The following is a 21,281-nucleotide window of genomic DNA, read 5'->3' on the forward strand; positions in this document are numbered from 1 at the left end:
ATCTGTTTCAATTTCTCATTGTAATTCTATGTTTCAAATGAAAAAGAGCAGGATATTAATGTTATTATTATTATTATTATTATTATTATTGTATTTTTCTCCTTGATGTTCATATTTTAAATCCATACAAAAGATCTACTGCTAAAGACAGAGTACAAAATAAAATTTACACTATAGTTGCTTCTTCAGCATATCAGTCAGAATAAAACTGTGTTTGTGCCAGTTAAAACAGATTCTGTCATCTTTAGAGAAATTTCAGATTTATAAGAGATACATAAACGTTTACACATTTCATATCTGTTTTTATTAGAGAAAATTCCATACATATGAGCATGTGGATGGTGGAAAGCAAATAACATGTTCTTTAAAACTTACTGACAAATTATAATTGTATACCAGTAAAAGACTCAAATTCTGACCTTTCTTTTCACAGTTAACTCTCTCAAAATATGAGTAATTCAGCCATGCCTAATAACCTGTTCAATATTTCAGTCTGAAGTTACCAAAATGTTTCTCTTCCAGACTTCATAGAATTCTCCTGCATGATTGCATAAAGCAGCATTATTATGATAAATTACATTGTAGATTATCTGCCTTTTAAGGATATGAAAAAGCAGGCAAGTGGTAGTAATGGCCTGAAGCATTGAAACACTCTGTTAGTTGTGTTCAGAGAGCTCAAATGGTAACAGCATTACTTACAAATAGGGGATGCAGATTTCAGTCCTTATCTGGCACACAGTTTTAGCCCCTGAGGAAGTTGTTACCATTAACACTCTGCTCGATAATGAAATATTCTTTCTGAATGCAGTCATTTACAAAATTCAGCATTAAAGAAAAATAGGAAACAAATGGTTGTAAACCTAATGATATCACTTCTTACTTGAATTGAAATGCTGAATTGTTGAGGAGTTCCATGTATTTAAAGATATAACTTTTAATTCATAGTAATCTAAATGACCTCCTTTGAACTTTGGTGGTTCCCATTTCACTTCTATTTCTGATGACATCTTCATTCTTGCTGATATTTTGTGTACAGCTCCTGGAGCTGAAAGAGTATTATAAAAAGTTATCTTTGGACACATTCATAAAGAAATGTTGGCCAATAAATTAAATTACACAGCACAAAGTTTAATTTGTTTTATAAATTTACAAATTTTGAGATGATTCACTTTTAATGTATAGTTTAAATATGGAATTTACTTTGCATAATACATCAAATGTATGGTGTTTGACATTGAGTATGAATAGTGAGGAAGGTCCCATTACATGGGTTTTTCTAAATTACTTCAAGTTGTATCCTTATTCCCAAATATAACTTAAAATATAATATCTGACAAACTTGAAAAGTAGCCTATATGATGTACAGCCATTGATAATATACATTATTTCAGTAAACATATTTTCTGAAAATTTAAAAAATCAAGTTTTCACCTTAAAATGTTCTCTGGGGTATGTATTTTATTATAGTGTTCAATCCAAGTTCACCAGGAACTCTCTTGTTGAGTTACAAGGAGATCCATGAAAAAGTTTATCTGAAAGCCATTCAAGAAGGAATAAAATACTGTTCATGTAATGTCAGCAATTGTCTAACTGGCATTATGGATATTATGAATGTGTTAGAACTTGAGTTTGGACCAGCCTGTTACTATGTCTGCACTTCAGCAAATGACAATAGTATCTAGTGAGTAAACCAGTAGATTAGATTAGATTAGATTAATACTTGTTCCATAGATCATGAATACGACACTTCGTAATGATGTGGAATGTGTCAGGTTAATGAAAGATGTCTGTACAAGATATTACACAAAATATTGCATGACACTAATGCTTAAGTTAGTTTTTTTCCCTCCCTTAATTTATATCTAAAAATTCAGCCAATGAGTAGAAGGAGTTGTCATCTAGAAATTCGTTTAATTTCTTTTTAAATGTTGGTTGACTATCTGTCAGGGTTTTGATGCTGTTTGGTAGGTGACCAAAGACTTTTGCGGCAGCATAATTTACCCCCTTCTGTGCCAAAGTCAGATTTAACCCTGCATAGTGAAGATCATCCTTTCTCCTGGTGTTATAGCTATGCACACTGCTATTACTTTTGAACTGGGCTGGATTATTATCAACAAATTTCATAAGTGAATATATATACTGTGAGGTTACTCTGAGGATCCCTAGATCCTAAAATAGATGTCTGCAAGATGACAGTGGGTGGACTCCAGCAATTATTCTGATTACACGTTTTTGAGCAATGAATACTTTTCTACTCAACGATGAATTACCCCAGAATATGATACCATACGAAAGCAGTGAATGAAACTAGGCATAGTAAGCTAATTTACTGAGATTCTTATCACCAAAATTTGCAATAACCCTAATAGCATACGTAGCCGAACTCAGACGTTTCAGCAGACCATCAATGTGTTGCTTCCAGTTTAACCTCTCATCAATGGACACACCTAAAAATTTTGAAAATTCTACCTTAGCTACAGACTTCTGTTTAAAGTCTATATTTATTACTGGAGTTGTGCCATTTACTGTACGGAACTGTATATACTGTGTTTTATCAAAATTTAAAGAGAGTCCGTTTGCTGAGAACTACTTAATAATTTTGTGAAAAACATCATCTACAGTTACATCACTTAGTTCTTGGTTTTTGGATGTTATTACTATACTTGTATCATCAGCAAAAAGAACTAACTTTGCATCTTCATCAATATGGAATGGTAAGTCATTAATGTATATCAAGAACAGTAAAGGACATAAGACCGAACCCTGTGGGACCCCGTGCTTGATACCCCCTCCCCCAGTTTGAGGAATCAGCTGTTGTATTAACATTACATGAACCACTTATTTCAACTTTCTGCATTCTTCCAGTTAAGTATGAATTAAACCATTTGTGCACTGCCCCCCTCAAACCATAATGATTTAGCTTATCTAAAAGAATTCCATGATTCACACAGTCAAAGGCCTTTGAGAGATCACAAAAAATACCAATGGGTGATGTCCGGTTATTCAGAGCATTTAATATTTGATCAGTGAAAGTGTATATAGCAGTGGGTGACAGAAGCTGCCAAAGAGGCCTGTAAGACCACAATGACCATGAGGAAGATAGGAGAAGATCAGATTTTTGATATGGAAGGATTGCTGTATGGTCCACAGATAGGTATATTTAACTCAAATACAAAAAAGTAGCCCAAAACTACAAAGGCACTTTTCTCAAAACTGTATTTTTCAAATTGCTGTAAAACAAAACTGTTCATATTATTTTGTCTGGAATATGTTGTCAGCATTCTTAATTCAGTTCTTGATCAGTGTATGTAGCAGTTTTATGATATCTTCAAAAATTAAGGCACACTTCTAGCTCAATTTTGTGGGTGAACAAAATGACATTTGTTTCAACACATCACCATTTTATTATAACACAATGTTTTTCAATGGTCCTACATAAGCTGATGGAAAATATATTGAAAATTACTTAATCAAAGTTATTTTGTTATGGGTCCAATAGGAAGGTTTTGGGAGTTCCTGCTGGTGACCAATTTTATGGTTGCTGCACCTGGTGCAGCAGTTACAGGAAGCATCCAATGTGGACATAAAAACGATTTCTTAAAGACAGAAGTTGAAGGAATAGAAATGTGTTGTTCCTTTTTATTTTATTTGAAAAAAATATAAAAATTGTCCGTTTTTCATGCATTCAAAGAGAGCTACCCCTTAAAACTAGTAAATCTAATAACTCTTAGTACTTTAAACAGTCCTTTGGGGACAGCTTATTTATCTAGGTAGGCTTCATGTCCAGCAATGAATCAAAAAAGTTCTAACTAGTTTAATATGTATTACTTTACTTTAGCATCATAGTACACTGCTGTTTCTGAAAAGTACAGCATCCTTAATTACCAATCTGATCAATGAAAACTATTCTGCAATCACATAACATTTGGAAATTCAACATAGCAAAAATATTATTTAGTTTTAAAAAATAGATCATCACTCATTTAACAGAGAAGCCTACAGTATTGAAAGGCACACATAAAAACGGTCTAATGTTATTTCCATTCTTGAAATGTGCAGTTTCCGTACTTTCCTCAGCTGGAAGAATGTGGAAAGGAGCTTGGCTATAGTCTAACTAATGTAAAATATAGTAAAAGGGAGAGGGATTTAATATGGGGAAGAAGAGAGCAGACATGAGTAGAAGAAAAGTAAATGAACTGCACAAGAAGTATAGAGGCTGAAAATGGGATGCTTCTATTAAACTCTCATAATTTGAAAACTAAATTCAAAAGTAAGGACTTAAGCAGCCTTCAGTTATGTTTTATAATCCACTTATCACTTCTGAAATTTTGTAATATGATTCATGAAATGCTTCACCTGCAGAAAACTGACTGTACAACTGAATTATATTTTTAACTACAATGTACATCATTCACACTATTACCAAGAATATCATGCTGACAAATCGTCAACATATGACACTGTCAAGTACAGCAAAAAAAAAAAAACGACAAATCATGACACTGAGGAAGATAAATTCTTGATTTCCTAATGAGGAAATTGAAGTTAGACTGATGTGGGCACTTCACACTCTAGCCTCAGGGCGAACATGTTTTTACAGTTTTTAAACTGTCTAATTCTAACTGTGAGCAGAGTGCAATCAAATGGTTGTTTTATCAGCCATGGAATGCATTTCAGGTATACGTCTGTGCATCACTGTAATATAATGCAAACACGTTCATGAAGTTTGACTTCATAACATATTAACACAGTATTGGCAGGTAAAAGTTTCCTTGATTTGTGACAGATGGATTACAGAAATTATGCAGTGCTACCCAGCACAATTACATATATAAGCCACTGGGTTAATATGAAGTTTCCTACAACATTTAGCTATATACTTTTCACTACGAGATCAATAAAACTTTAGAAAACAAAAGGAAAACTTTTCTCAAAAGCTGATTTTGCTTCAGGTTGCAGAGAATATTTGCATTTGTTTATCTGTCTCTGAAGAAGTTCATCAGTAGTTAGAATAATGATTCTTACCTCAGTAAAAGTTATTGTATTTGCCTTACATGAAATATCTTCTGGAGTCACTGACCAATATCCAGTGATTGGCAAGAAAATGTCACTACTGTGCTAACTGGAGAGATTGCAGTGTGTGGCCAGTGTCTTAATTCATTTGCAAGTCCTTTTATTCTCTATTACAGTCAAAGATGTCTATATACATATCGAGCAGTTGCCCACTGAAGGTACGTGTACATCATTGTACTGGTAGCTCACCTCATATGTTTTCTTTATTTGGCACAAGTCCTAACATCCTCAGACCCTTTCAACTTGCAGTACCATTTTTCCATTGGTAAAATGTCATAAAAGAAAGAATTTATGATATCAGGTGGTCAATTTTAGCTGGTTAAAATGGTTTGAAGCTGTCAGATTTATGGCGTATATCTAGGGTATTACTATAAAACTGAAGGAACGATGTTGCTGTAACTCATCTTCTGCAAACATCACTGTCATGTACCTACTCTTTAAATTTCAGGCTCTTAATCCCATTCCTTCATGTTGCAGTTTTCACAAACAGCAGTGTATATTTCAATACCTTTCAGTGAAGTACAAAGAAAGTAAAAACATGGTATCTGTAACGAAAAATGAAAGATGAGTATTAAACACACTTTTGTGAGCCAGGTTTACCATTCAAATATTTTTCTACGTTCTTTAATATATAATACTATGGGTACAGAATGAAAAATCAAATAACTTGTAAAAATACCATACTTCATTTGAAAAAAAAATTGCGGTAAGACCTGTCTGTTGTGAACAAAGATCACAACTGCATCAATGTAGTTTACATGCATTAGCAGTTACCTACCACCCTTCAGTCTTATTGGCCAGTGATATGCCTATTTTATTTGAAATGTCAGGAAGAGAGATGTAATGTTTGTCCATTGAATGGGACATGTGCTACAACAAAACACAAAACGTTTTTCTGTTGATATAAATGGATTTGTCTAAGTTTAATTATGTTATTGGAGGAATGTGATTTCGTAGACTTTCCCGGCGTAATAACTGCTGATATTCTTCACGGGTTTGCAGCCGGATCATTTCGTCCTCCAGACACAATATTTCGGCGGACCAGCTGGCCGCCATCCTCAGGTGAGTTAATGCTGGTGCACTGCCTCGCCGGAACTGAGTTCCAGCCACAACCACGGAAACCTTTATACACCACAAACCGTTCACCGCGCATGCGCGAGAAGATAGCGCCTCCTGGCGGTAAGAAGACACGCAGCGCGCCGGTGGAGAAAGACGGCGGAAACGATAAATCGCATCAGGAAGGATCCAAAGATCGAAAAGAAGAACGTTTTTGTTTAATGTCCGACAACATCGGATTCCATATTTTGCTTAGAGGAAAACCTCTATCCCTGTTAATAATATTGCTTGCTAATCTGATTTCAATAGATTCTTTAAGAATACATTCCCAATAGCGAGAAGCAGGAGAGATCAATTGTGTCCTGTCGTACATCATTCTGTGTCCCTCGTTAAGGCAATGTTCCGCCACTGCAGATTTCTCGGGCTGGAGCAACCGAGTGTGCCGATGATGTTCCACACACCGGTCCTTAATCGTTCGAATAGTCTGACCAATGTACTTCTTTCCACAGTGACACGGGATTTCATATACACCGGGTTTCCTCAAACCCAAATTATCCTTAACTGAGCCGAGAAGGGCTCTAGTCTTGGCCACCGGCGTAAAAACACTTTTAATATCATATCTCCTTAGAATTCTTGAAATTTTAGATGATATACTTCCCGCAAAGGGTAAATAAGCAACAGCTACAAAAGTATCCTCTATAGGCTCGCGTGACGGACCAAACTGAAGAGCACGGCATATTTGTTGTTCCGTATATCCATTCTGTTTGAAAACAGTTTTCAAATGGTCAAGTTCTTCTTTCAAATGTTCCTCGTCAGAAATGGCATAAGCTCTTTTTACCAAAGTCCGCAAAACTCCACTACGTTGGTGTGGTGGATGACAGCTGGTCGCATGAAGATAACGGTCAGTATGAGTAGGCTTCCGATACACACTGTGTCCGAAAGTCCCATCGTCCTTTCTTTCAACCAAAACATCAAGAAATGGAAGTTTGCCATCACTTTCAATTTCCATGGTAAACTGAATGCTCGGATGTAGACAATTAAAGTGATCCAAAAAACGATTCAAGGCATCAATTCCATGCGGCCAAACCATAAAAATGTCATCAACATATCTGAAAAAAAAAAAACATATCTGAAAAAACACTTAGGTTTAAGAAACGAAGTTTTGAGTGCCATGTCCTCAAAGTCTTCCATAAAAAGGTTAGCGATTATGGGGGAGAGGGGACTCCCCATAGCCACTCCGTCAGTTTGCTCAAAATATACATCATTAAAAAGGAAATACGTCGAAGTCAACACATGACGACATAACTTGGTGGTTTCTTCATCTAATTTCTCACTGATTAGTGACAGGGACTCTTCAAGAGGAACCCGAGTAAAAAGAGAAATAACATCAAAGCTGACAAGCAAGTCAGAAGGACCAGAGTATAATGATTTTAATCGTCGAATGAAGTCAGACGAATTAGATATGTGATGTTCACATTTTCCCACATATGGCCTGAGGACCGAAGCTAAATATTTGGCCAAATTATAGGTAGGGGCGCCCAAGTTGCTGACAATGGGACGCAGAGGAATACCACTCTTATGTATTTTGGGTAAACCATGCAATCTCGGAGGAACCGCCGCCGTTGATGACATTTTTATGGTTTGGCCGCATGGAATTGATGCCTTGAATCGTTTTTTGGATCACTTTAATTGTCTACATCCGAGCATTCAGTTTACCATGGAAATTGAAAGTGATGGCAAACTTCCATTTCTTGATGTTTTGGTTGAAAGAAAGGACGATGGGACTTTCGGACACAGTGTGTATCGGAAGCCTACTCATACTGACCGTTATCTTCATGCGACCAGCTGTCATCCACCACACCAACGTAGTGGAGTTTTGCGGACTTTGGTAAAAAGAGCTTATGCCATTTCTGACGAGGAACATTTGAAAGAAGAACTTGACCATTTGAAAACTGTTTTCAAACAGAATGGATATACGGAACAACAAATATGCCGTGCTCTTCAGTTTGGTCCGTCACGCGAGCCTATAGAGGATACTTTTGTAGCTGTTGCTTATTTACCCTTTGCGGGAAGTATATCATCTAAAATTTCAAGAATTCTAAGGAGATATGATATTAAAAGTGTTTTTACGCCGGTGGCCAAGACTAGAGCCCTTCTCGGCTCAGTTAAGGATAATTTGGGTTTGAGGAAACCCGGTGTATATGAAATCCCGTGTCACTGTGGAAAGAAGTACATTGGTCAGACTATTCGAACGATTAAGGACCGGTGTGTGGAACATCATCGGCACACTCGGTTGCTCCAGCCCGAGAAATCTGCAGTGGCGGAACATTGCCTTAACGAGGGACACAGAATGATGTACGACAGGACACAATTGATCTCTCCTGCTTCTCGCTATTGGGAATGTATTCTTAAAGAATCTATTGAAATCAGATTAGCAAGCAATATTATTAACAGGGATAGAGGTTTTCCTCTAAGCAAAATATGGAATCCGATGTTGTCGGACATTAAACAAAAACGTTCTTCTTTTCGATCTTTGGATCCTTCCTGATGCGATTTATCGTTTCCGCCGTCTTTCTCCACCGGCGCGCTGCGTGTCTTCTTACCGCCAGGAGGCGCTATCTTCTCGCGCATGCGCGGTGAACGGTTTGTGGTGTATAAAGGTTTCCGTGGTTGTGGCTGGAACTCAGTTCCGGCGAGGCAGTGCACCAGCATTAACTCACCTGAGGATGGCGGCCAGCTGGTCCGCCGAAATATTGTGTCTGGAGGACGAAATGATCCGGCTGCAAACCCGTGAAGAATATCAGCGTTATTGGAGGAATGTTTCTACATATATAAGTTGGACTTGCCTAATACCTGGTCCCAAATTTTTTCATTACACTATCATAGATAATGTTTATCAGTATTAATCATTCTGTTCATAATCTTGACACAACTTTCAGCGTTAGTTTCTTTCTCTACACTGCTATTCTAAGTAGTCACCTTTACTTGAGAATTATGATTCATTATAATAATATGAGAATCAGTACATAGTAGATATACCTTGTTTCTTACACCTTCCTATTAATAACGTAGATTTTTGCCTTACACTGTTATTCAATGTTTTCTTAAATGAACTTAACATAGATTATGTTAGTCACTTTGTTAAATGAGCACACTGGTCACAATGATGGTGTAGACTTGGTATGAATCAGAAATGTGAATCAGCCACCACTGACATAAGTCATGGCAGTAAGGTAGTATGTGTATGTGCTAGTCATTTGTATGGAATCAGTGAAATAAGACTGTATCTTTTTCCCATTGTCAGTGACTACCCCCAACATATCAGTTTCTGAAAAGCTTGCCCAGGGTTGCAAAGTAGATAACATTAATACGCTGATGAGATTTAATATAACATCCTGCTCAGTGTCAACCATGGAAAGTACCATCTTTTCACTTACTTGCAACGGGTCCCTGATTAACTATGATTTTAAGGGTGATGATTAGGGTAAATATTAACAAAATTTGTAACTCTATCCTGAGAATAGAGCTACAAACATGAGATGAGAGCAGCCTTTACTGTCAATAAATCAGTACCATTTAATGCAGGGTGTATCAACAGAGGATTGAACCAAAGTTGGAGGGATATAGTCTCTACATAAAAACATACAAAGAATATTTAAGCCATGCCTGCACTAGTGTTCGGCCTGAGAGAGAGAGAGAGAGAGAGAGAGAGAGAGAGAGAGAGAGAGAGAGAGAGAGAGAGAGAGAGTACTGTACTCATGAGATCATGAATGAGGTGAAAAAGGTGATTTTTTTTACGAAAAAGCTGATGCTGCCGGTGTTTGATTGAGGCCCGATGTAGTAACACTCACCAAGTACAAATGGTGACATCTGTGTGCAAATAACATTGTTACTCTCAAAGTAATGAGCCATGAAACTGTTACTAGCTGCAAGGTGACAAATGGCTGGAGCAAACTGCATTCATGTTGGCATCGTCCTGTGTCAGGCAAACTGGATGCAAGATAGTGAATAAGAGAATGAGGGTAGTGGTGGCTACTATCTGGACTTTTATGGCCTCATAAATGCTACTCTTCAAAGAGCTCCTGATCCTAAAAAATAGGGTTTGTACCAAGGAGGGACAAAAACTACCTGCTGTGGCATAGGAAACTATTTTTCTCCTTTAGTCCCATTCATCAAAAAGCAGTCCTCATTGTTCCCCTATGACTCCACAGGGAAGAAGAAGAATAAGAAATTTTACACACTTTTTAATTATGGCCACTATTTTGAGCAAGTTATTGACATTTTTCTGAATGTCCACAACTGACGTATAATTTTGAACAATAGTTCTTCAGTCTCTCAAGAAAGTATTTAGTTGTCTTGGAATTATTATTAAGTGATTAATCTGCAACTGAAATGTTAGAAACCTCAAAATGAAGTTATGAAATGGAAAATGAATTCGCTAATTGATTTGTCATTGGGAAATGGCCTTAAATTTGTAATTAGATGGAGAGATTATTAATTGTATGTCTCTCTGTACTGACACTTGACAACTTTGGGGAGTTTCGCTGTTTTACAGAATGGTTGAATTCAGTTTGTAGAGAAATCTGCAGACAATCATGACTTTAAAAAGGAAAAACAGAAAGCTTCCCTTTTCTCACCAGTGTTCTCACTTTTTCAGTCACAGAAGCCTTTCATTCCCTCAGTTTTAAGATATATGAGTATAAATATTAGTCTCATAATAATTTCTCATCAAAATCATGTGACATCACTCGACACAATCTGTTTTAAGCATTTGAGCTTATAGCATCTGATAAGTCTGACTTATTACTTGAAGTGTGAGGAAAAGAGCCTCATCCAGCTATATATCACAGTAAGGGGCAGCAGATCTGTAGACTAGGCTTCTGTACTAAAAGAGATTAGGAAGAAAAGAATCTTGCTGCCAGTTAGTAGCCATAGCAGGGATGTAGAACAGGTGGTACAGGGCAAATCAGGAACAGAGTTCTGGGTTACAAGTACTGTGAAACCAATCCTTTGACAGATGACAGAGGACACAGGGAATTTGTGTAAAGATTTTCAGAAAGAGGATCTTGTTATTGTAGTGGGTGGAACAGGCAAGAGCCTGGCTAAAGGCAGAAATTGCAGCATAAGGGTAAGCTGGATGAAATAGTATAAGCAACTTCACGCACAAGTGTGAATCTTGTGGTTTTTGTATAGCACCATAACCAGCCCTGGGTTACAACTGCTTTGAGCCATGTGAACATTGAGTTCAGCAGGCTGCTGCTGATTGAAATGAAATTACATGAGTTCTATAACTGTTGCTATGATTGGAAGATGGGGATATGCTGGAAATGACCCACATCTGAATAAGAGTGGGAAAGATAGGTGGACTGAGCTTCTTATATATAATGCATGGGTGGGGACGGTGAGGGTGGGGGAGTGGGAGGGGGGGAGGTGCTGTCACACAAAACAAGATCCCTGTTGCTACTGGTGACAGGTGGCAAATACAGTATGTTTAATAATCACTTCAAAAGTATAGTAGAAAATATAGGATCAAATAGTTCAAGAGAAAAATCGCAATGTTATGTTGAAAAAGCAACTCTCATCAAAGTTCATCTGGATTTGATAGTGTTTCCAAAAGAGTACGAGAGAGCTGTCTTGATATAATAAGCCCTGTCTTAACTGAGACAGTCCAGAGGGACTGAATATGTTGTTGTTAAACTTCTCTATAGGAAAGGTTACAGGAGAGATGTCAACAAAAAGGACCTGTTTTATTACTGATATCATTTTCTAAAATGTTTGGTAAGATTATGTATTCTGAAATAGTGTCCACCTGGGCAACAATAACATCCTCAGTAAATAACAGTTTGGATTTCAAGAGAGTTGCTCTACTGAAAATGTCATTTACATGCTCAGTCACCAAATTTTACCAGCATTAAATAACGAAATAGCACTCTATGGTATTTTCTGTGACATATCTAAGGCATTTGATTGTAAATCACAATATTCTTCTGGATAAACTGAGATTTTGTGGAACTCATGGTATAGCATGCCAATAGATAATGTCATATCTAACCAAAAGTATGCTAATTCAACTAATGTAATCAGGAAAAAACTTATGACTGGTGAGAAATCACGTTTGGGGTTTCCCAAGGCTCAATCTTAGGCCCACATTTGTTCCCCATACATGTAAATGATATTTCATCTAACATACAACAAGCAGAATTAGTTCTTTTTGCCGATGACACAAGTACTGTAATCAATCCAAGCATACATACAGCAACAGAAGAAATAGTAAACAAAGTTCTTAAAAGTGCCATTAACTGGTGGTCTGTGAATGAGCTTACTTTGAATTTTAAAAAGACATAACACATTCAGTTCTATGCATCTATAGGTACTATACCAATTATAAGTGTAACACATGGTGAGAAAATAATAAACACTGTGGATATAACAAAATTTTAGGTGTCCATATTGATGAGACTATAATGGTAAGACAGAGATTTAGGAATCAGGTTTTAAATTGTAGGACATTTCCAGGGGCAGATGTGGACTTTGACCACAATCTATTGGTTATGACCTGTAGGTTAAAACTGAAGAAACTGCAAAAAGGTGGAAATTTAAGGACATGGGACCTGGATAAACTGACTAAACCAGAGGTTGTACAGAGTTTCAAGGAGAGAATAAGGGAACAATTGACAGGAATGGGGGAAAGAAATACAGTAGAAGAAGAATGGGTAGCTCTGAGGGATGAAGTAGTGAAGGCAGCAGAGGATAAAGTAGGTAAAAAGACGAGGGCTGCTAGAAATCCTTGGGTAACAGAAGAAATACTGAATTTAATTGATGAAAGGAGAAAATATAAAAATGCAGTAAATGAAGCAGGCAAAAAGGAATACAAACGTCTCAAAAATGAGATCGACAGGAAGTGCAAAATGGCTAAGCAGGGATGGCTAGAGGACAAATGTAATGATGTAGAAGCTTATCTCACTAGGGGTAAGATAGATACCGCCAACAGGAAAATTAAAGAGACCTTTGGAGAGAAGACAACCACGTGTATGAATATCAAGAGCTCAGATGGCAACCCAGTTCTAAGCAAAGAAGGGAAGGCAGAAAGGTGGAAGGAGTATATAGAAGGTTTATACAATGATGATGTACTTGAGGACAATATTATGGAAATGGAAGAGGATGTAAATGAAGACGAAATGGGAGATAAGATACTGCGTGAAGCGTTTGACAGAGCACTAAAAGACCTGAGCCGAAACAAGGTGCCTGGAGTAGACAACATTCCATTAGAACTACTGACGGTCTTGGGAGGGCCAGTCATGACAAAACTTTACCAGTTGGTAAGCAAGATGTATGAGACAGGCGAAATACCTTCAGACTTCAAGAAGAATATAATAATTCCAATCCCAAAGAATGCAGTTGCTGACAGATGTGAAAATTACCGAACTATCAGTTTATTAAGTCACAGCAGCAAAATACTAATACGAATTCTTTACAGACGAATGGAAAAACTGGTAGATGCGGACGTCGGGGAGGATCAGTTTGGATTCTGTAGAAATGTTGGAACACGTGAGGCAATACTGACCTTCCTTAGAAAGATTAAGGAAAGGCAAACCTACGTTTCTAGCATTTGTAGACTTAGAGAAAGATTTGACAATGTTGACTGGAATACTCTCTTTCAAATTCTGAAAGTGGCAGGGGTAAAATACAGGGAGCGAAAGGCTATTTACAATTTGTACAGACCAGATGGCAGTTATTAGAGTCGAGGGGCATGAAAGGGAAGCAGTGGTTGGGAAAGGGGTGAGACAGGGTTCTAGCCTCTCCCCGATGTTATTCAATCTGTATATTGAGCAAGCAGTAAAGGAAACAAAAGAAAAATTTCGAGTAGGTATTGAAATTCATGGAGAAGAAGTAAAAACTTTGAGGTTCACCGATGACATTGTAATTCTGTCAGAGACAGCAAAGGACTTGGAAGAGCAGTTAAACGGAATGGACAGTGTCTTGAAAGGAGGATATAAGATGAACATCAACAAAAGCAAAACGAGGATAATGGAATGTACTCAAATTAAATCGGGTGATGCTAAGGGAATTCGATTAGGAAATGAGACACTTAAAGCAGTAAAGGAGTTTTGCTTTTTGGGGAGCAAAATAACTGATGATGGTCGAAGTAGAGTGGATGTAAAATGTAGACTGACAATGGCAAGGAAAGCGTATCTGAAGAAGAGAAATTTGTTAACATCGAATATAGATGTATGTATCAAGATGTGGTTTCTGAAAGTATTTGTTTGGAGTGTAGCCATGTATGGAAGTGAAACATGGACGATAACTAGTTTGGACAGGAAGAGAATAGAAGCTTTCGAAATGTGGTGCTACAGAAGAATGCTGAAGATAAGGTGGATAGATCACATAACTAATGAGGAGGTATTGAATAGGATTGGGGAGAAGGGAATCTTGTGGCACAACTTGACTAGAAGAAGGGATCGATTAGTAGGACATGTTTTGAGGCATCAAGGGATCACAAATTTAGCATTGGAGGGCAGCGTGGAGGTTAAAAATCGTAGAGGGAGACCAAGAGATGAATACACTAAGCAGATTCAGAAGGATGTACGTTGCAGCAGGTACTGGGAGATGAAGAAGCTTGCACAGGATAGAGTAGCATGGAGAGCTGCATCAAACCAGTCTCAGGACTGAAGACAACAACAACAACATATTGATGAGAATTTAAACTGTAAAAAGCACGTTTTGGAAATCCTAAAACAACTTAGTTCAGCCACATTTGTACTTAGAATCATTAAAAATCTTGAGTAGAGACAATGTTTCATTCAGTAATGTCATACGGAGCAATCTTCTGGGGTAACTCATCCCTAAGGAAGAAAATCGTCATTTCTCAGAAATGTGCCGCAAGAATAATATGTGATGCTTACCCCTGATCATCTAGCATACATCTGTTGATTCACAGTATACTTATTCCCTTATTAATTTTGTCATAAATAATCCACTGCAGTTCAAAAGGAACTATTATGTATATAATTACAAAGTGAGAAGACAACTGACATTCTTTACTCTGCATAAAAGGTGTGCACACTGCTGCAACTAAAATTCTTGAGCTTTTACCCACAGATATAAAATGTCTGACATACAGAAAAGTAAAATTTGATAGCTGTCTGAAAAAGTTTCTCCTTGACAAATCATTCTATTTCACAGAATTTATATTATTGTAATGCGTAAAAAGTGGTGGATAGGAATCACTATCTCACATCTGTATATTTAAAGTAATGTAGATATTCATCATACTGCATATTAATTTGTGATGTAAATGTAAAATGACTCATTCCACATCATTATGATTTATGATGCAAATGATCCATTGAACACAAAACAAACTTACTAAATCTTTACTTTGGAAGCATAGAAACTGAAATGCTATTTCATTTATGTAGAGTCACCTAAAAAACTTTGTTAGTAACTTATCTTTGACAGTGTTTCAAGTAAGCCATGGAGGTCACACATGAAGTTAACTTCACCAATTTTGTGTGTTGCTGCACATTCAGTGAAACATGGTGGGAGTGAATCTTCAACTATCTTGAGATTTTACCTATATATTTTTGTCTGGTGAATGTTTATACTGAATAAATGTTGTGAGTAGCTTTTAATTATGGTGGAGGTGCTAATACTCTTAATTTTATACAAGAATGTGTAGCCTACATGTAAATTATTTTCACATCTAATATTAAAGCTGTGAAATTCATAGCTCACCCTAAATTCTCTCTTATCTTAAACCACAAAAACCATTCAGTCGTAATGACACTATCAAGAATGTCAGTTTATAGTAACATTAGAGAAATTTAGTCCTTATACAGTGTTTATATAGACATTATGGAACTTATCAGTAGCATAATATTGAAACATATATGACTCAGTGACAACATTTAGTTCACAGTGTTACATATTTCTGATGAACAAGTGTTTAAAGAATTAATGTACACTTACCACCAACATCAGTTGTGATGTTAACAGGAATGGTAAAATTTGAACATATAATTGTGCATGCAGACATTGACACTTCATATTGTGTAAAACTTTTTAAATCCTCCAATTTTACCTGAAATAAATCATAACTCTTGGGGTAAAATAGTGATATAAACTTTTGCAGCACATTAGTCAGTATGAAAAATATGTTGATAAATTAATCCTGTTTATTTATTTTCCTTTAATAAATTCATATCTTAAACTACATACCAAACTAAATACTTATCTTAAACTACAGATAAGTGGGCAGTTATGCTACAGACCTCTAGATGTTTGGCAGGTGCTGTTGTTAATGATTTTCCATTGTAGTGTATGATATAATGCTGCAGGATACCATTCAAATGCTGTGGAGGTTTCCACGTCACCACCAATGATTGATTTGTAACATCACTTAAACTAATGTTTCGGGGTAGCGATGGTGCTTTTAAAATAGACAAATATATTTAATTATTACTCATATGTGTAACAGGAGACCAAGAGTAACAAAAGACCTGTAATGTCCTTACCTGATTCAAATGTTTTGCAATAAATTCTGTCACTTGCTTCACCATATTTACTTATTTCTCCATCTTTAATGGCAACAGGAATGATATAAATTAAATATGTGGTATGTGGATGCAGCTCTGTGACCACTGTTATTATTTCACCAGCGTTACTCTGCACTGTTTTGTTCATTGGCGCTGTGGATCAAAAGGGATACTGCATGCTCAGTTTTATTTAAAGTTGACATCAATTATACAGTTAAGCACTCATATATATACTGAAACAATCAGTCAGTTATAAATGGCACAAGAAATTTTATATGAACTACAGTGCCTTTTGAGAGACATACACTCCTGGAAATGGAAAAAGGAACACATTGACACCGGTGTGTCAGACCCACCATACTTGCTCCGGACACTGCGAGAGGGCTGTACAAGCAATGATCACACGCACGGCACAGCGGACACACCAGGAACCGCGGTGTTGGCCGTCGAATGGCGCTAGCTGCGCAGCATTTGTGCACCGCCGCCGTCAGTGTCAGCCAGTTTGCCGTGGCATACGGAGCTCCATCGCAGTCTTTAACACTGGTAGCATGCCGCGACAGCGTGGACGTGAACCGTATGTGCAGTTGACGGACTTTGAGCGAGGGCGTATAGTGGGCATGCGGGAGGCCGGGTGGACGTACCGCCGAATTGCTCAACACATGGGGCGTGAGGTCTCCACAGTACATCGATGTTGTCGCCAGTGGTCGGCGGAAGGTGCACGTGCCCGTCGACCTGGGACCGGACCGCAGCGACGCACGGATGCGCGCCAAGCCCGTAGGATCCTACGCAGTGCCGTAGGGGACCGCACCGCCACTTCCCAGCAAATTAGGGACACTGTTGCTCCTGGGGTATCGGCGAGGACCATTCGCAACCGTCTCCATGAAGCTGGGCTACGGTCCCGCACACCGTTAGGCCGTCTTCCGCTCACGCCCCAACATCGTGCAGCCCGCCTCCAGTGGTGTCGCGATACGCGTGAATGGAGGGACGAATGGAGACGTGTCGTCTTCAGCGATGAGAGTCGCTTCTGCCTTGGTGCCAATGATGGTCGTATGCGTGTTTGGCGCCGTGCAGGTGAGCGCCACAATCAGGACTGCATACGACCGAGGCACACAGGGCCAACACCCGGCATCATGGTGTGGGGAGCGATCTCCTACACTGGCCGTACACCTCTGGTAATCGTCGAGGGGACACTGAATAGTGCATGGTACATCCAAACCGTCATCGAACCCATCGTTCTACCATTCCTAGACCGGCAAGGGAACTTGCTGTTCCAACAGGACAATGCACGTCCGCATGTATCCCGTGCCACCCAACGTGCTCTAGAAGGTGTAAGTCAACTACCCTGGCCAGCACGATCTCCGGATCTGTCCCCCATTGAGCATGTTTGGGACTGGATGAAGCGTCGTCTCACGCGGTCTGCACGTCCAGCACGAACGCTGGTCCAACTGAGGCGCCAGGTGGAAATGGCATGGCAAGCCGTTCCACAGGACTACATGCAGCATCTCTACGATCGTCTCCATGGGAGAACAGCAGCCTGCATTGCTGCGAAAGGTGGATATACACTGTACTAGTGCCGACATTGTGCATGCTCTGTTGCCTGTGTCTATGTGCCTGTGGTTCTGTCAGTGTGATCATGTGATGTATCTGACCTCAGGAATGTGTCAATAAAGTTTCCCCTTCCTGGGACAATGAATTCACAGTGTTCTTATTTCAATTTCCAGGAGTGTATGTTTTGTAATAAAGCATTGGGTTAAGTGCTAAGCTATTACCACCCATAACTAGAAAAGTGAATTTAAATACTGGAGGAGTAATTTGTAATACATTAATTTGATAGACAGAAAAAACAAGCCCCATAATAGGAGTAATAATTATGAAATTTTACTTTGCATCTCACCATCGGTCAGAATGCATATTTTATACTTAGTAGATTCTCTGTAATGTGAAACATAGTTTACTGAAAAATAGATGTAGGGTCATGTCTGCTATCATCCAGGCAAATTGTTGCTCAGAACATGTATTGCGTCATGAACACTGGCCAGTGGGGCAAGTTTAAGCTATGGGGATGATTCACCTGGGCTTTCATGAGACATGCAGTAGTAATTAATGGCATCATGACTGCTCAGGATGACATCTACATCTACATTAGTACTATGCAATTCACAATTGAGTGTTTGACATGGGGTTCACAAAACTATTTTCAGACTACTTCTCAACCATTCCACTCTTGAAAAACATATGAGAAAAATTAATGAATAAATTTTTTCATGTGAGACTTTATCACTCTCATTTTTTACAATGATCATTTATCCCTATTTAAGGGGGAGTCAGAAAACTATTTTCACAATCAGAGAAGGAAGTTGGTGAACTGAAATTTCATGAAAAAATCTCACTGCAACAAAAAAACCTTTGTTTTAATCTTTGCCATCCCAACTCCTGTAACATTTCTGCGACTTTGCCTCCTCTGTTTCATGATAATACAAGATGATCTGCCCTTCTTAGAACTTTTCTGATGTCGTCTGCCAGTCCATCCTGCAAGAGATCTCTTACCATTTCACAGTATTTCAAAATGAGATGGACATTCATAATTCAGGAAATTTCTTTGTTAGGTTTGACACATTTTCTCAGGCTGCATTCACACTGCATGTCAGGAAGGGGCGGGATGAGATGTACTAGCCTGGCACATGTCTAGGCAGCACAAGCCCCCATCCTGAGTGTTCACACTGCGCACTGGCCTGGGCGGCTGAAAATCCACGTCACTGACTTTTGAGTTTTAAAAACTCTTGATATATAAGACTATGCTATATTTATTTTTGAACTTATTTTTCCTATGCCACATTGTTTTGTGAACTTAATTTTCCTTAAAAGCTTTACTTTCCAGGTGAAAAAAACCATACCCACATTTAATTTCATGTGAATTTTTATTCTGTAATGTTTCTCAATCAATTTTGAAGAAAGTATGGGTCTTTTTGTTGTTGTTGTAGGTGGTAGTGGAGGATTTTAGCTTCTCAATAACCATTTACCTGTTTGTAATTCGTAACAGTCATTATGAAATGATGCTATTTTTTTCAAATATGTGGCAACACTGACATGCCATAACATCTCTGGCACGCAAAATGTTCTGTCTATGTGATACTTTCGATGTGTAATGACGTATATCTGAAGTGTGACAATAAATGTGCTCATTGTTTTAACAAGTGGATCAACGGGTTGTTATTTATAACGATAAGGACCCCCACCCCCACAAATACATGCACTTGACTTTCAAATCTTGTAGTGAAAACATTTGATAGCAAGAAACTCACTGTAAGATACCTTTCTGACAACACAGTAATGTGAGTGCAATATAGGTAAAAGTATAAAAAAAGTTTTTGGAACAGTGGTAACACTGATGTCTGTCTCCATTCACAAGTAAATGCTGCAACTGCAAGCCTCTGGAGTTTGCGTGTATTTCATGTAGTGTCAAAAACTGCAGAAAAGAAACAGACCTTTTGTTGGTGTCTCATGTTATTTTAATGATCCATGTCCAGAAAATTTCAAACATATAGGAATTTGCCCCACCACATCGATCGATTACACAGGCTATAATAATAATAATAATAATAAAATGTTATTGTCATTCTGCTGATTACAGCAATAGACAAAGTCAAGAGCATATATTTCTACATAAACTACAATATTGATGTAAATTGGTTTACAAAAAATAGGTACACATTAGAATGCAGTATTTTCATCTTCAAAAAATTCATCAGTGGTATAAAACAGATTGTTCACTAGTAGCTTGTATAATTTAGCTTTAAAAATATTTACAGGCAGTTCTTTAAAGTCAGCATTTAGTCTATTAAACATCCTTAGCCCAAGAACTACGTAGGAGTTCCGTGATTTTGATAATCTATGATATGGCAAGTCTACAGATGTTCTGTTTCTAGTATTGTGGCTATGAATATCACTTCTCAACACAAAATTAGAAACATTGTTTCTAATGTACAATAAAACATTGTAGATGAATAAGTTTACTACTGTAAGACACTGCAATTTAATAAACAGAGGTTTACAATGTACTGTTTTATCAGAGTCTGTTATTATTCTTATTACTTTCTTCTGTAAAAGTAAAATGTCATTTACATGACAGCTACTACCCCACAGTAAGATTCCATAAGAAATGATGCTTTGGAAGAAGGCAAAATATGCTGATCTCACGTAGTCATTGGGAACATGTCTTTTTAAATTTCTAATTAGGTAAATAACTCTTGAAAGCTTACCCAATATATTTTTAATATGTGGTTCCCATGTTTACATGGCTTTACATTAGGCTACACTTGACATTATAAAAGGAAAGCTATTATTTATTATGTAAATTGAGGGTGGAGGGGGGAGAAAGGAAAGGAAAGGGAAGGAACTAGTGAAAATGTGTTATGCCTGTTATTTCATATATGTCCAGATGAACAGACACTATGTGAATTCCGTAGCTGTGGTAGATATTATGTAAATTGAGTGTGGAGGGGGTGAGAAAGGATTTGTGGTTGACACTGTGTCCAGATAGCACAGTGGTTAATGCAATTGTCTAGTAAGTGGGAGATCCCGAATTTGACTCCCAGTTTGGCAAACATTTTCACTCGT

The 21,281-nt window shown here is 37.8% G+C and overlaps 1 protein-coding gene across 2 annotated transcripts in view; it reads right to left on the minus strand.

Moving 5' to 3' along the window:
* The window catches only part of LOC126299280 (cytokine receptor-like), a 431,253-nt gene that overhangs the window by 77,624 nt on the left and 332,348 nt on the right, over positions 1 to 21,281 (minus strand). For both annotated transcript variants that reach the window (XM_049991064.1, XM_049991063.1), the window contains 4 exons: positions 16,644 to 16,817; positions 16,401 to 16,558; positions 16,099 to 16,210; positions 881 to 1,045 (listed from right to left, as the gene is read on the minus strand). In XM_049991064.1, coding sequence (XP_049847021.1) covers positions 881 to 1,045; positions 16,099 to 16,210; positions 16,401 to 16,558; positions 16,644 to 16,817 — 609 coding nt within the window. The remainder of the gene's footprint in view (positions 1 to 880; positions 1,046 to 16,098; positions 16,211 to 16,400; positions 16,559 to 16,643; positions 16,818 to 21,281) is intronic.

The sequence above is a fragment of the Schistocerca gregaria genome, chromosome X (assembly GCF_023897955.1).
Source record: "Schistocerca gregaria isolate iqSchGreg1 chromosome X, iqSchGreg1.2, whole genome shotgun sequence".
NCBI lineage: Eukaryota > Metazoa > Arthropoda > Insecta > Orthoptera > Acrididae > Schistocerca > Schistocerca gregaria.